Below are 14,327 nucleotides of genomic sequence, written 5' to 3' on the forward strand. Positions count from 1 at the left end.
CCCCCAGTGTATCAGGTGTGACTTACATCTTCTCTCCAAGTCACCCAATATATCAACTGTGACTTACGTCTGATCTCCAAGTCACCCAATGTATCAACTGTGACTTACATCTCCTCTCTAAGTCCCCCAGTGTATCAGGTGTGACTTACATCTCTCTAAGTCCCCCAGTGTATCAGGTGTGACTTACATCTCCTCTCTAAGTCACCCAATGTATCAGGTGTGACTTACATCTCCTCTCTAAGTCCCCCAATGTATCAGGTGTGACCTACATCTCCTCTCTAAGTCCCCCAGTGTATCAGGTGTGACTTACATCTCCTCTCTAAGTCACCCAATGTATCAGGTGTGACTTACGTCTCCTCTCTAAGTCCCCCAGTGTATCAGGTGTGACTTACATCTTCTCTCCAAGTCACCCAATATATCAACTGTGACTTACGTCTGATCTCCAAGTCACCCAATGTATCAACTGTGACTTACATCTCCTCTCTAAGTCCCCCAGTGTATCAACTGTGACTTACATCTCCTCTCTAAGTCACCCAGTGTATCAGGTGTGACTTACATCTCCTCTCTTAGTCCCCCAGTGTATCAGGTGTGACTTACATCTCTAAGTCACCCAATGTATCAGGTGTGACTTACATCTCCTCTCTTAGTCCCCCAGTGTATCAGGTGTGACTTACATCTCTCTAAGTCACCCAGTGTATCAGGTGTGACTTACATCTCCTCTTTAAGTCCCCCAATGTATCAGGTGTGACCTACATCTCCTCTCTAAGTCCCCCAGTGTATCAGGTGTGACTTACATCTCCTCTCTAAGTCACCCAGTGTATCAGGTGTGACTTACGTCTCCTCTCTAAGTCCCCCAGTGTATCAGGTGTGACTTACATCTTCTCTCCAAGTCACCCAATATATCAACTGTGACTTACGTCTGATCTCCAAGTCACCCAATGTATCAACTGTGACTTACATCTCCTCTCTAAGTCCCCCAGTGTATCAGGTGTGACTTACATCTCCTCTCTAAGTCACCCAGTGTATCAGGTGTGACTTACATCTCCTCTCTAAGTCCCCCAGTGTATCAGGTGTGACTTACATCTCTAAGTCACCCAATGTATCAGGTGTGACTTACATCTCCTCTCTTAGTCCCCCAGTGTATCAGGTGTGACTTACATCTCTAAGTCACCCAATGTATCAGGTGTGACTTACATCTCTAAGTCACCCAATGTATCAGGTGTGACTTACATCTCTTAGTCCCCCAGTGTATCAGGTGTGACTTACATCTCTAAGTCACCCAATGTATCAGGTGTGACTTACATCTCCTCTCTAAGTCCCCCAGTGTATCAGGTGTGACTTACATCTCTAAGTCACCCAATGTATCAGGTGTGACTTACATCTCCTCTCTTAGTCCCCCAGTGTATCAGGTGTGACTTACATCTCTCTAAGTCACCCAGTGTATCAGGTGTGACTTACATCTCCTCTCTAAGTCACCCAATGTATCAGGTGTGACCTACATCTCCTCTCTAAGTCCCCCAGTGTATCAGGTGTGACTTACATCTCCTCTCTAAGTCACCCAATGTATCAGGTGTGACTTACGTCTCCTCTCTAAGTCCCCCAGTGTATCAGGTGTGACTTACATCTTCTCTCCAAGTCACCCAATATATCAACTGTGACTTACGTCTGATCTCCAAGTCACCCAATGTATCAACTGTGACTTACATCTCCTCTCTAAGTCCCCCAGTGTATCAACTGTGACTTACATCTCCTCTCTAAGTCCCCCAGTGTATCAGGTGTGACTTACATCTCCTCTCTTAGTCCCCCAGTGTATCAGGTGTGACTTACATCTCTAAGTCACCCAGTGTATCAGGTGTGACTTACATCTCCTCTCTAAGTCCCCAGTGTATCAGGTGTGACTTACATCTCCTCTCTAAGTCCCCCAGTGTATCAGGTGTGACTTACATCTCCTCTCTTAGTCCCCCAGTGTATCAGGTGTGACTTACATCTCTCTAAGTCACCCAATGTATCAGGTGTGACTTACATCTCCTCTCTTAGTCCCCCAGTGTATCAGGTGTGACTTACATCTCTCTAAGTCACCCAGTGTATCAGGTGTGACTTACATCTCCTCTCTAAGTCCCCCAATGTATCAGGTATGACTTACATCTCCTCTCTAAGTCCCCCAATGTATCAGGTGTGACTTACATCTCCTCTCTTAGTCCCCCAATGTATCAGGTGTGACTTACATCTCTCTAAGTCACCCCATGTATCAGGTGTGACTTACATCTCCTCTCTAAGTCACCCAATGTATCAGGTGTGACTTACATCTCCTCTCTAAGTCACCCCATGTATCAACTGTGACTTACATTTCCTCTCTAAGTCACCCAATGTATCAGCTGACACTTGCGTCTGATCTCCAAGTCAACTTATCCATCAGGTAATCTACCACAGAAAACAATAAACTCTTTTGTCATGATTTATTTTGACATTGTAAGCTTTTGATCGTAACCTCTCTGTACATATATACAATAGAATAGAAGTGTGACAAACATATCACTAATACAGATTTCACTGTACCACATAGTTTGACAAACATATCACTGATACAGATTTAACTGTACCACATTGTTTGACAAACATATCACTGATACAGATTTAACTGTACCACATTGTTTGACAAACACATCACTGACACAGATTTAACCATACTACACTGTTTGACAAACACATCACTGACACAGATTTAATAGTACAACATTGTTCCTCTCTACTGATATCAAGCAAATGGAAGAACGTATGTAGCGCAGCTTAACAGGTAAAACCATCAGAACATGACTCGTAAAAACAGCATTTGATCCATCTACCTCAATAATTCATACATTTAACACTGTAAAACCTGACTAATCTGACACCTGTACAAAACAATATATATGTCAACATAAAATACAGAGGTTTTATTGGGCAGTTCTCTTCATAAACGACATGTCGGATTACTTGTGACAGACCAGGCAGGTTTCAGTGTTCAATAATCTTGAATTTAACACAATTTTACCATATCATACCACTGCCATATAAATATTGTTTCACCCATCCATTCAGACAGTTTACTGCAAAAGCAACAAACCATTCCAGGAATAAAAATAATTGAAAAAAATACCAAATAAATGTATACATGTTATGCTCATCAAAGATAAGCATATTTTATCATTTCATTGTGAGAAATTAACAAAATTTATTTCATAGTAAGAAATTAACAAGAAGAACACTTATTAAACTAAATAAGATTATAATCAACGAAGTCTACGCATGGAAAACAGCCATAGCATACACGGAAGACAAAGCTATTGGACTTGATTTCTACTACAATCGTTTCATTTAAAATCAACTGCTGGTATAAAACTGTTGGTATACGATTTAACAAATTACAAATCTAATGTGTGTTTATAGTAAAGACTTAACTAAACTGAATTGGTTTAAGGTTGTATGCTACCTTACAGATGTGTAATCTCAATTACAAAAGAGTTCCACAAGAACAACATAACTTCATTCAATATTTATATATTAAGATACTTGCATATTTACAGTTACAATTAGAAAATTTCAATTTTATACATTGCCTTATATACACAGCATACACAATTTCTCTATGACAATAATTCAATTTCAAAATGTAGCTGTTTTCAACTTTAATACCTATCAAAAATTCCAAGACACACATATCTCTCACAAATCATTCATAACAATGTGCAGTGTTTATGTAATACATATTATAGCAAAGCAAATTAAATGGCAACAGTGATTCTTGATCTGCAGCATACGCATTAAAATGGATCAATTTTATGCAAATGACATGTGATATGATAATGAGATGCATGATATGTAAATGAGATGCACAATATGTTAATGACATGCACAATATGTTAATGAGATGTTTAACATATTAATGAGAAATGTGATACCTTGAGACACATTTTATATCATGGTAACATGTGAATATACTTCCGTGAATGAAAATAGCACTTGAACATATATTAAAAACATTTGGGGGGAAAGCAAGAAAAAAACCACATTGCCACTTAACAAGATAACAAACCTGGCAAACAGAGCACTTCCATATTGTCCTACAAAGGGACATAACTTTACTCCTTAACATAGCTAACAAGTTACACGTAATAACAATCTCACAAACAGACATTCTAATGTAAACATAACCACAGGTACAGGTGTTCAGTGATGAAGGTAGATAACTCCGTCTGAGACATGATTATACTGTTTTATATTTTATCTGAAAATTTTCCTGAAAAAAATGCTCCAGACATTTAGCAGAAAATGCGTCATACATTTATAAAGGACAGACAACTGGTTTAAACGTTGAACATTGGTTTTGAAGTTGGTTCCAAAAATAATCCCAGAGCTAATAACCTTGTTTAAAAAAATACTTCCTGAGCTCATCAAACTTCATTGAAATCTTCTAAGGAAACATACATTTCTAGCACTAATTAGGAGTTCTTAATATCATATCATCCTGTTATAAGCCCCGGGGAACACATACAATTTTATTTGTGCTAGGCTTATTGCAGGACAATGAAAAAGGATTTTACATTTAACAGAAATTGAGATGAAAGGGCAAATATTGTCAGACACATATTGTCAGATAAATATGTATGTCACATGCATTATTTATTAATGTGTCTAATTTTCTTCGGTTATTATACACACTGTATCAATTCGAGAATTGAAAAAAGGGAGAAGTTATCAGAGCTGGTCAGTATTGCACAATATAATGTTTAATACCTGATGAAACAACATTAATAATTTTAATATTCTAAAGAATCACAATTTCACATTTTCATAGTTAATCACTGTAGTATTGGTATAATTTATAATTATTCCATCACATTTTGATATGTCAATTTTGTAATACAACATTAGATTAACTTTTAAAATATGTTCCATTTGAAACTGAAACTGAATTTGAATATCAAATGATGAAGGAAAAGTCAGAAAAATTTCTTTTAAACTTTTAACAATGAAAACATAAAATCATGAAATCTTAATCTATACACAAAAGGAGACATTTACTAAAATCATAAAAGGACCAAATTTCAACTACATTCTTTAACTTAAGGTAATCCCTTAACTAAGAATTTCCCTTAGGAAGCATAATGAAAATGGTGCCAGATGATTTATACAGATAATATAAAATACTTCCTTAGAAAACAGGGACTTTTTTTACATGATTGTTCAAATGATGAGCATTTTGTTTCTGTATTTCATATTTCCACACCATGAAGGCTCAAAATCAGTTAACTGTAACTAAACACCGCCATTTAACAGACCGATACAATGGTAACAGCTAGGTCTGTAGTGTCTGACGATAACTCTCTCATATATTAATTCAATCAAAATTAAATAAAAGATATCAGGAAAAATTGATAAAAAAGAAGAAAAGATATGCTTACTTTTTGTGAATATCCCTAGTGTAGTCCAAAACTTGTGGTTATACTTCATGATTGTAAAGTAGCAAATTAAGTATTATGGCAATGTGTAGTTGAGCCAGTAGAATTTAATCATATAAATATCATTACAGATTAAGAAGGAAATTTAACTCTGAAAGTGGGGTAATACACATTCTTAAAAACATTGAAATATTTTTTTTTTTATTTGCCTTTGAAGTTTTCTGAAATCTGACTCAGATTAGTGTTACCTATATGGAAAGTGACACAAGTGACACCTTAACACTTGTGTTATATAGTTCTGACATCAATTTTATGAACTGTATGTGTCTGTCACCATCATCAACTCGTGACAATCATATCCCTGGTCGTCATTGTGTACATTGTTGTCATATGATCACAAATATTTTGACCAATCTTGTACAATGTTTTCATCTCAAATGATTAATCTATTCATTCAGTCCACTGTAAAATGCCCCCTCCTTCTCATTCAGCTTCATTCACCTTAAGTCCTGACAGGGGAGTACTGAAATAGATTGGTTAATTGGGTTTTGTTGATTTCAGTGGAAGAAATAATTGGTAATCAAAACAACTATCATGAAAGAAGTCTCATATTAATAAATACTTATAGAATGAGGATGCTAAAATAAATATTGCAGAACGATTACAACATGTCATCGACAGCTCATTAAGAAACAGTTAATGACTTGAGTATTTAGTAATTTGTCATTTAAATTACCATGTACAACTAATATACAAAACCAAAAACTGGAAATGTCTTAAAGTGCAACATGAATGTCCCTGTTTTCTGTTTTATTTCGACCACCACAAACGACTTCAATAAACAAACCTATGTTATGGTAACCGGCGGAGGGACAGTCAGAATCGGGTAAAACAGTACAACCCCAGTCCACCTAAGCCATACCGCAGCATACACGGAAACTGAGATATTAATTAAAGGGACTTTGAACACAAAGCTGATGACTGGAAATACCAAATACTCATAATGGTAACAATCGAGGATAAACTGATTTCTGAGTAGCCTTTCCTACGTACACCTGACAAAGGAAACAACATCCTGCCTTGTGAAAGTGCTGATTGCAATGATAGAATAATGCTATTAAGTATATCTTTTAACAATTTAAACAGGAAAATTTGAAATATTTTGTAAAATATTTAAAAGAACTAAAACTACATTTACCCAAATTTGCATCCACAACATTTAACATGATCAACCATGCTCAACAAAGACATCATTAACACGCTCATATTATCAACTTTGGTCAAATTGGCAATATTGAAACATTGCCCATTAAGTTTATTTGTGAGTATATATAGTATCCAAGTTTAAGCCAATATCTGAGTAGTTTAAATTGTCCACTCTTCTACATAACAATAGCTGTAAATCTACATCCTTTGTTACATTACAATACCTGTCAATCTACATCCTTTGTTACATAACAATACCTGTCAATCTACATCCTTCGTTACATAACAATACCTGTCAATCTACGTCCTTTGTTACATAACAATACCTGTCAATCTACGTCCATTGTTACATAACAATACCTATAAATCTACATCCTTTGTTACATAACAATACCTGTCAATCTACGTCCTTTGTTACATAACAATACACCTGTAAATCTACGTCCTTTGTTACATAACAATACCTGTCAATCTACGTCCTTCGTTACATAACAATACCTGTCAATCTACATCCTTTGTTACATAACAATACCTGTCAATCTACGTCCTTCGTTACATAACAATACCTGTCAATCTACATCCTTTGTTACATAACAATACCTGTAAATCTACGTCCATTGTTACATAACAATAGCTGTAAATCTACGTCCATTGTTACATAACAATAGCTGTCAATCTATGTCCTTTGTTACATAACAATAGCTGTCAATCTACGTCCTTTGTTACATAACAATACCTGTAAATCTACATCCTTTGTTACATAACAATACCTGTCAATCTACGTCCTTTGTGTTTTGGTTTGTAAATATCACATAACATAATAATATAACACATATCACTTAATGTAACTTTCCTGTTAATATCATGTTTTGTCTGATGACCAGGAATATATCTCCAGCATTATGAGCTGTTTATCAATAGGTATATAAATATAAGATGGGGAAAAGTAAAAAGAAAAACATTCTGGTTAACTTGTTCACCCCTACTGACCAAGATGGAATTTACATGATAAATGAATGGCAGAGTCCACTTAAGTCTGTTAGGGTTGAACAGGTTAACAAGACAAAGTCCTCCATTACGTCAAAGTCTCTTGTTAATAACATATTATTGCCTTTAGGATATACGCATCATAGAAATTTGAAACTTGACTTTGAAACAAACTTTGAAATAATGAATATCCATAGAATCTTTGAATTAATACATAAATGAATTTTCATTACATTTGAGACAATGTAATTACCAACAATGAATGTTCATGATGTATTTTATCAATTAGGACAACAAAGGAGTTTGTGTTCACTTAATGTATAACATTATAACAAAGAAATGAAAATTCTTTATAATATCTAAAAGTAAATTAACAATGAATACGTATGAGGTCAACTTATAAGTATACTATGAAATGAATTTTTCAGTCCATGAAATACATAATGCCTTTTAAATACATCCCTTTCTTATCACAAAATATTGCAGAATCACTGGAAAGCTGTATCACATGATCTTGTGTAGCCAATGAAAATGTCTGTTAGATATGGAAAATTAGTGGTCATCCGGTACTTCTAGAGGGGGTGGAGCATCTGGCATGGTGGTTCTCGTCCCCGCGGTCAGGTATCCCGCAACATTCGGGCCAGCTGGACCTAAATAATCATAAAAATTCAACATTATGTCTCATTTATTAAGCGTTTGTTTACATTGTTAAAATAATCTGATTGTTCAATATTTTACAGCAATATCCAGGAATCTTCAGTAATCAAGTATATTTTATTTAAAATTTTTACGGTCCAAACTGAATATTTTACTTTAAGTCGTCTAAACTAAATATTGTACTTTAAGTTAAGCACTTTTGAGTTATCAGTGTTTGAGATAAAGTTTGAGAGTAACAAATAAACAATTTAACAGGTATTACAAATTATTAACCAATGAGAAATGTGTGTACTACTATTACCGCCCACTCAATGTTTGCTGTTCCCCTACACATTAAACATATTAATCTTAACCTGTTCCACTTCAAAACTAAGTCATAAGCTTTCATGACCAGCCGATCTGTATCTCAGGAGCATTCTCTACATTATAATCAGAAGTTTATCTACACTAAAGCCAGAACTATAGAGAATAACTACACAACAGGCCACCACCGTACAGTGACATCTCAAATAAATACCCCCCCCCCCCCCCCCCCCCCTCCCTGATAAGTTTAATATAGTGTATGATATTACCCACAACCCCCTGATATGTACGTTTTTCCTGTAATAACTCTAAAAAACAGTTATCATCAAGTTACATGACCTTTACAATTTCAATCATAACAAATGATCACCAAAACTTAACCAGGCATCAACAATTGTCTTTTTGAACATGGGAGTATCACTTTCATTTTGCAGGCACACCAATCCATAAAATTCTACCGTTTTAATAATAAAACAAATGATGTAATCATAGTGGCCATCACTATTGTGCACTAAAATACTTTATCATGCACATCACCAACAGTGTGATACTCAGGGTAGTTATACATTTATTAGACAGCTTAGCTTCTCCATAAATATGGTAGCATGCTGTAAAACAAGGGCCCAATGGGCCCAAATCGCTCACCTGCAATGCAGTGATCTTTTCATATATGGATCCTGCAGTTATTTGAAAGCATGCTACAGGACCAATATAATAATGTCTCTCTGCACTTTGGCTTTTCACTAAAAGTCATTCAAAGATTTAGGCATACTTGATCGACGTGACCTTGAATGCGAGTCAGGGTCATTCATTTGAACAAACTTGGTAGCCCTTTACCCCAGCATGCTACAGACCCAATATTAACTCCATGGGACTCTTGGTTATTGAGAAGAAGTCGTTTCAAGATTTTAGCCTTTTTGACTCCTGTGACCTTGAATGAAGGTCAAGGTCATTCATTTCAACAAACTTGGTAGCCCTTTACCCAAGCATGCTACAGACCTAATATCAACTCCCTGGGACTCTTGGTTATTGAGAAGAAGTCGTTTAAAGATTTTAGCATTTTTGACTCCTGTGACCTTGAATGAAGATCAAGGTCATTCATTTGAACAAACTTGCGAGCCCTTCACCCCAGCATGCTACAGGCCAAATATTAGGTCTCTGGGACTGTTGGTAATTGAGAAGAAGTTGTTAAAAATTTTAGCCTTTTTGACCGCTGTGACCTTGAATGAAGGTCAAGGTCATTCAATTGAACAAACTTGGTAACCCTTTACCGCAGCATGCTACAGACCCAATATAAACTCCCTGGGACTCTTGGTTATTGAGAAGAAGTCGTTTTAAAATGTTAGCCTTTTTGACTCCAGTGACCTTGAATGAAGGTCAAGGTCATTCATTTGAACAAACTTGGTAGCCCTTTACCCCAGCATGCTACAGACCCAATATCAACTCCCTGGGCCTCTTGGTTATTGAGAAGAAGTCGTTAAAAGATTTCAGCCTTTTTGACTCCTGTGACCTTGAATGAAGAGCAAGGTCATTCATTTGAACAAACTTGGGAGCCCTTCACCCCAGCATGCTACAGGCCAAATATTAGGTCTCTGGGACTGTTGGTTATTGAGAAGAAGTTGTTTAAATATTTTAGCCTTTTTGACTCCTCTGACCTTGAATGAAGGTCAAGGTCATTCATTTGAACAAATTTGGTAGCCCTTTACCGCAGCATGCTACAAACCCAATATCAACTCCCTGGGACTCTTGGTTATTGAGAAGAAGTCGTTTAAAGATTTTAGCCTGTTTGGTCCCTGTGACATTGAATGAAGGTCAAGGTCATTCATTTGAACAAACTAGGTAGCCCTTCACCCCAGCATGCTACAGACCCAATATCAACTCCCTGGGACTGTTGGTTATTGAGAAGAAGTCGTTTAAAGATTTTAGCCTTTTTGACTCCTGTGACCTTGAATAAAGATCAAGGTCATTCATTTGAACAAACTTGGTAGCCCTTTACCCCAGCATGCTACAGACCCAATATCAACTCCCTGGGCCTCTTGGTTATTGAGAAGAAGTCGTTAAAAGATTTCAGCCTTTTTGACTCCTGTGACCTTGAATGAAGAGCAAGGTCATTCATTTGAACAAACTTGGGAGCCCTTCACCCCAGCATGCTACAGGCCAAATATTAGGTCTCTGGGACTCTTGGTTATTGAGAAGAAGTTGTTTAAAGATTTTAGCCTTTTTGACTCCTGTGACCTTGAATGAAGGTCAAGGTCATTCATTTCAACAAACTTGGTAGCCCTTTACCCCAGCATGCTACAGACCCAATATCAACTCCCTGGGCCTCTTGGTTATTGAGAAGAAGTCATTTAAAGATTTTAGCCTTTTTGACTCCTGTGACCTTGAATGAAGGTCAAGGTCATTCATTTGAACAAACTTGGGAGCCCTTCACCCTAGCATGCTGCAGGCCAAATATTAGGTCTCTGGATCTGTTGGTTATTGAGAAGAAGTCGTTTAAAACATTTTAGCCTTTTTGACTCCTGTGACCTTGAATGAAGGTCAAGGTCATTCATTTGAACAAACTTGGTAGCCCTTCACCCCAGCATGCTACAGGCCAAATATCAACTCCCTGGGCCTCTTGGTTATTGAGAAGAAGTCGTTCAAAGATTTTAGCCTTTTTGACTCCTGTGACCTTGAATGAAGGTCAACGTTATTCATTTGAACAAACTTGGTAGCCCTTCACCCCAGCATGCTACAGGCCCAATATTAGGTCTCTGGGCCTTTTGGTTATTGAGAAGAAGTTGCTTGAATGGAAAAGTTGACGCCGGACGGCCAGACGGCCGGACGGACGACGGACGCCGCGCCACGGCATAAGCTCACTTGCCCTTCGGGCAGGTGAGCTAAAAACCACCGGCCTACGGTCAGGACACCTTAACCACTAAGCCATCGCGGCCCCATGGCAGTTTGAATTTGCTTGTTCTAATTTAGATCAGACTTGATGGTGACCTAGATACTTTCCAGACTCTAAATTGTCTATATGCTATATGTCCATGCCTTGTAATAAGCCCAAATTTACATTGTTAGTTCCAAAAACTGTTACATCATTTTCCTATCCAAGTAATGTGTGGCTAACTGGGCCTATCACAGGACAAATATGGTAGTACATTACTGATGTCCCTGGACCTATCACAGGACAAATATGGTAGTACATTACTGATGTCCCTGGACCTATCACAGGACAAATATGGTAGTAATTACTGATGTCCCTGGACCTATCACAGGACAAATATGGTAGTACATTACTGATGTCCCTGGACCTATCACAGGACAAATATGGTAGTACATTACTGATGTCCCTGGACCTATCACAGGACAAATATGGTAGTGCATTACTGATGTCCCTGGACCTATCACAGGACAAATATGGTAGTGCATTACTGATGTCCCTGGACCTATCACAGGACAAATATGGTAGTAATTACTGATGTCCCTGGACCTATCACAGGACAAATATGGTAGTACATTACTGATGTCCCTGGACCTATCACAGGACAAATATGGTAGTACATTACTGATGTCCCTGGACCTATCACAGGACAAATATGGTAGTGCATTACTGATGTTCCTGGGCCTATCACAGGACAAATATGGTAGTACATTACTGATTGTCCTGGGGCTATCACAGGACAAATATGGTAGTACATTACTGATGTCCCTGGGCCTATCACAGGAAAAATATGGTAGTACATTACTGATGTCCCTGGACCTATCACAGGACAAATATGGTAGTACATTACTGATGTCCCTGGGGCTATCACAGGACAAATATGGTAGTACATTACTGATGTCCCTGGGCCTATCACAGGACAAATATGGTAGTACATTACTGATGTCCCTGGGCCTATCACAGGACAAATATGGTAGTACATTACTGGTGTCCCCGGACCTATCACAGGACAAATATGGTAGTACATTACTGATGTCCCTGGGCCTATCACAGGACAAATATGGTAGTACATTACTGATGTCCCTGGACCTATCACAGGACAAATATGGTAGTACATTACTGATGTCCCTGGGCCTTTCACAGGACAAATATGGTAGTACATTACTGATGTCCCTGGACCTATCACAGGACAAATATGGTAGTACATTACTGATGTTCCTGGACCTATCACAGGACAAATATGGTAGTACATTACTGATGTCCCTGGGGCTATCACAGGACAAATATGGTAGTACATTACTAATGTCCCTGGGCCTATCACAGGACAAATATGGTAGTACATTACTGATGTCCCTGGGCCTATCACAGGACAAATATGGTAGTACATTACTGATGTCCCTGGGCCTATCACAGGACAAATATGGTAGTACATTACTGATGTTCCTGGACCTATAACAGGACAAATATGGTAGTAATTACTGATGTCCCTGGACCTATCACAGGACAAATATGGTAGTACATTACTGATGTCCCTGGACCTATCACAGGACAAATATGGTAGCACATTACTGATGTCCCTGGGCCTATCACAGGAAAAATATGGTAGCACATTACTGATGCCCCTGGGGCTATCACAGGACAAATATGGTAGTACATTACTGATGTCCCTGGACCTATCACAGGACAAATATGGTAGTACATTACTGATGTCCCTGGGCCTATCACAGGACAAATATGGTAGTACATTACTGATGTCCCTGGGCCTATCACAGGACAAATATGGTAGTACATTACTGATGTCCCTGGACCTATCACAGGACAAATATGGTAGTACATTACTGATGTCCCTGGGCCTATCACAGGACAAATATGGTAGTACATTATTACTAATGTCCCTGGGCCTATCACAGGACAAATATGGTAGTACATTACTGATGTCCCTGGACCTATCACAGGACAAATATGGTAGTACATTACTGATGTCCCTGGGCCTATCACAGGACAAATATGGTAGTACATTACTGATGTCCCTGGGCCTATCACAGGACAAATATGGTAGTACATTACGGATGTCCCTGGGCCTATCACAGGACAAATATGGTAGTACATTACTGATGTCCCTGGGCCTATCACAGGACAAATATGGTAGTACATCATGTCCCTTGGCCTACCACAGGACAAATATGGTAGTACATTACTGATGTCCCTGTCATTGTAACATCTGATATCACAATGATAAATATTACACCATAATATCACATCAATGATAAATATTACAACCATAATATTGTCATATCATAAGATAGATTGTAAGCCATGCATATCACACTGATTATGATAATGGCTACATATAGTCAAAAAATCGATTTTACTGAGGTAAATGAATCAAGCAATTGAAAGCAGATCAATATCATTTGATTAAAAAAAAAAGAAATAGTAAAAAAAAAGAAACTACAAGTAATTAACAATGCATTTCCAATGCTTTGCCTTTAAGATAACAAGAATATTTCATTAAGTAAAAAGAAGATGAAATATGCGTAAAAAAAAAAAAAAAAAAAGCTCTTCAAGTTTATCTCTGAATATTTAAAGCCATTTAAAAGCTGTAAATTGAGAGAGTTAGAGATATTCTTTAGTCCCACAACAATACAAATGTACCAGAAATCTATGGAGACAATTTACAACAAAATTCACAGCAAACATCAAGAAAAACTGACCAGATGAGAAGACTGGACTATCTATTGTTTGATTTAAAACAATTTGTCTACTACTTAATGTAGCCTCAAATTGATTGACACCCTATTTGTTATAGT

The 14,327-nt window shown here is 37.4% G+C and overlaps 1 protein-coding gene across 1 annotated transcript in view; it reads right to left on the bottom strand.

Annotated features, from left to right (window-relative positions):
- Positions 1 to 2,441: 2,441 nt before the first annotated feature.
- LOC117317309 (dnaJ homolog subfamily C member 13-like) overlaps positions 2,442 to 14,327 on the bottom strand; it is a 78,069-nt gene continuing 66,183 nt past the window's right edge. The window contains exon 57 of the mRNA XM_033872096.1: positions 2,442 to 8,281. Within this exon, the coding sequence (XP_033727987.1) occupies positions 8,184 to 8,281 (98 nt within the window). The 3' untranslated portion in view covers positions 2,442 to 8,183. The remainder of the gene's footprint in view (positions 8,282 to 14,327) is intronic.

The sequence above is a fragment of the Pecten maximus genome, chromosome 19 (genome assembly GCF_902652985.1).
Source record: "Pecten maximus chromosome 19, xPecMax1.1, whole genome shotgun sequence".
Taxonomy (NCBI): Eukaryota; Metazoa; Mollusca; class Bivalvia; order Pectinida; family Pectinidae; genus Pecten; species Pecten maximus.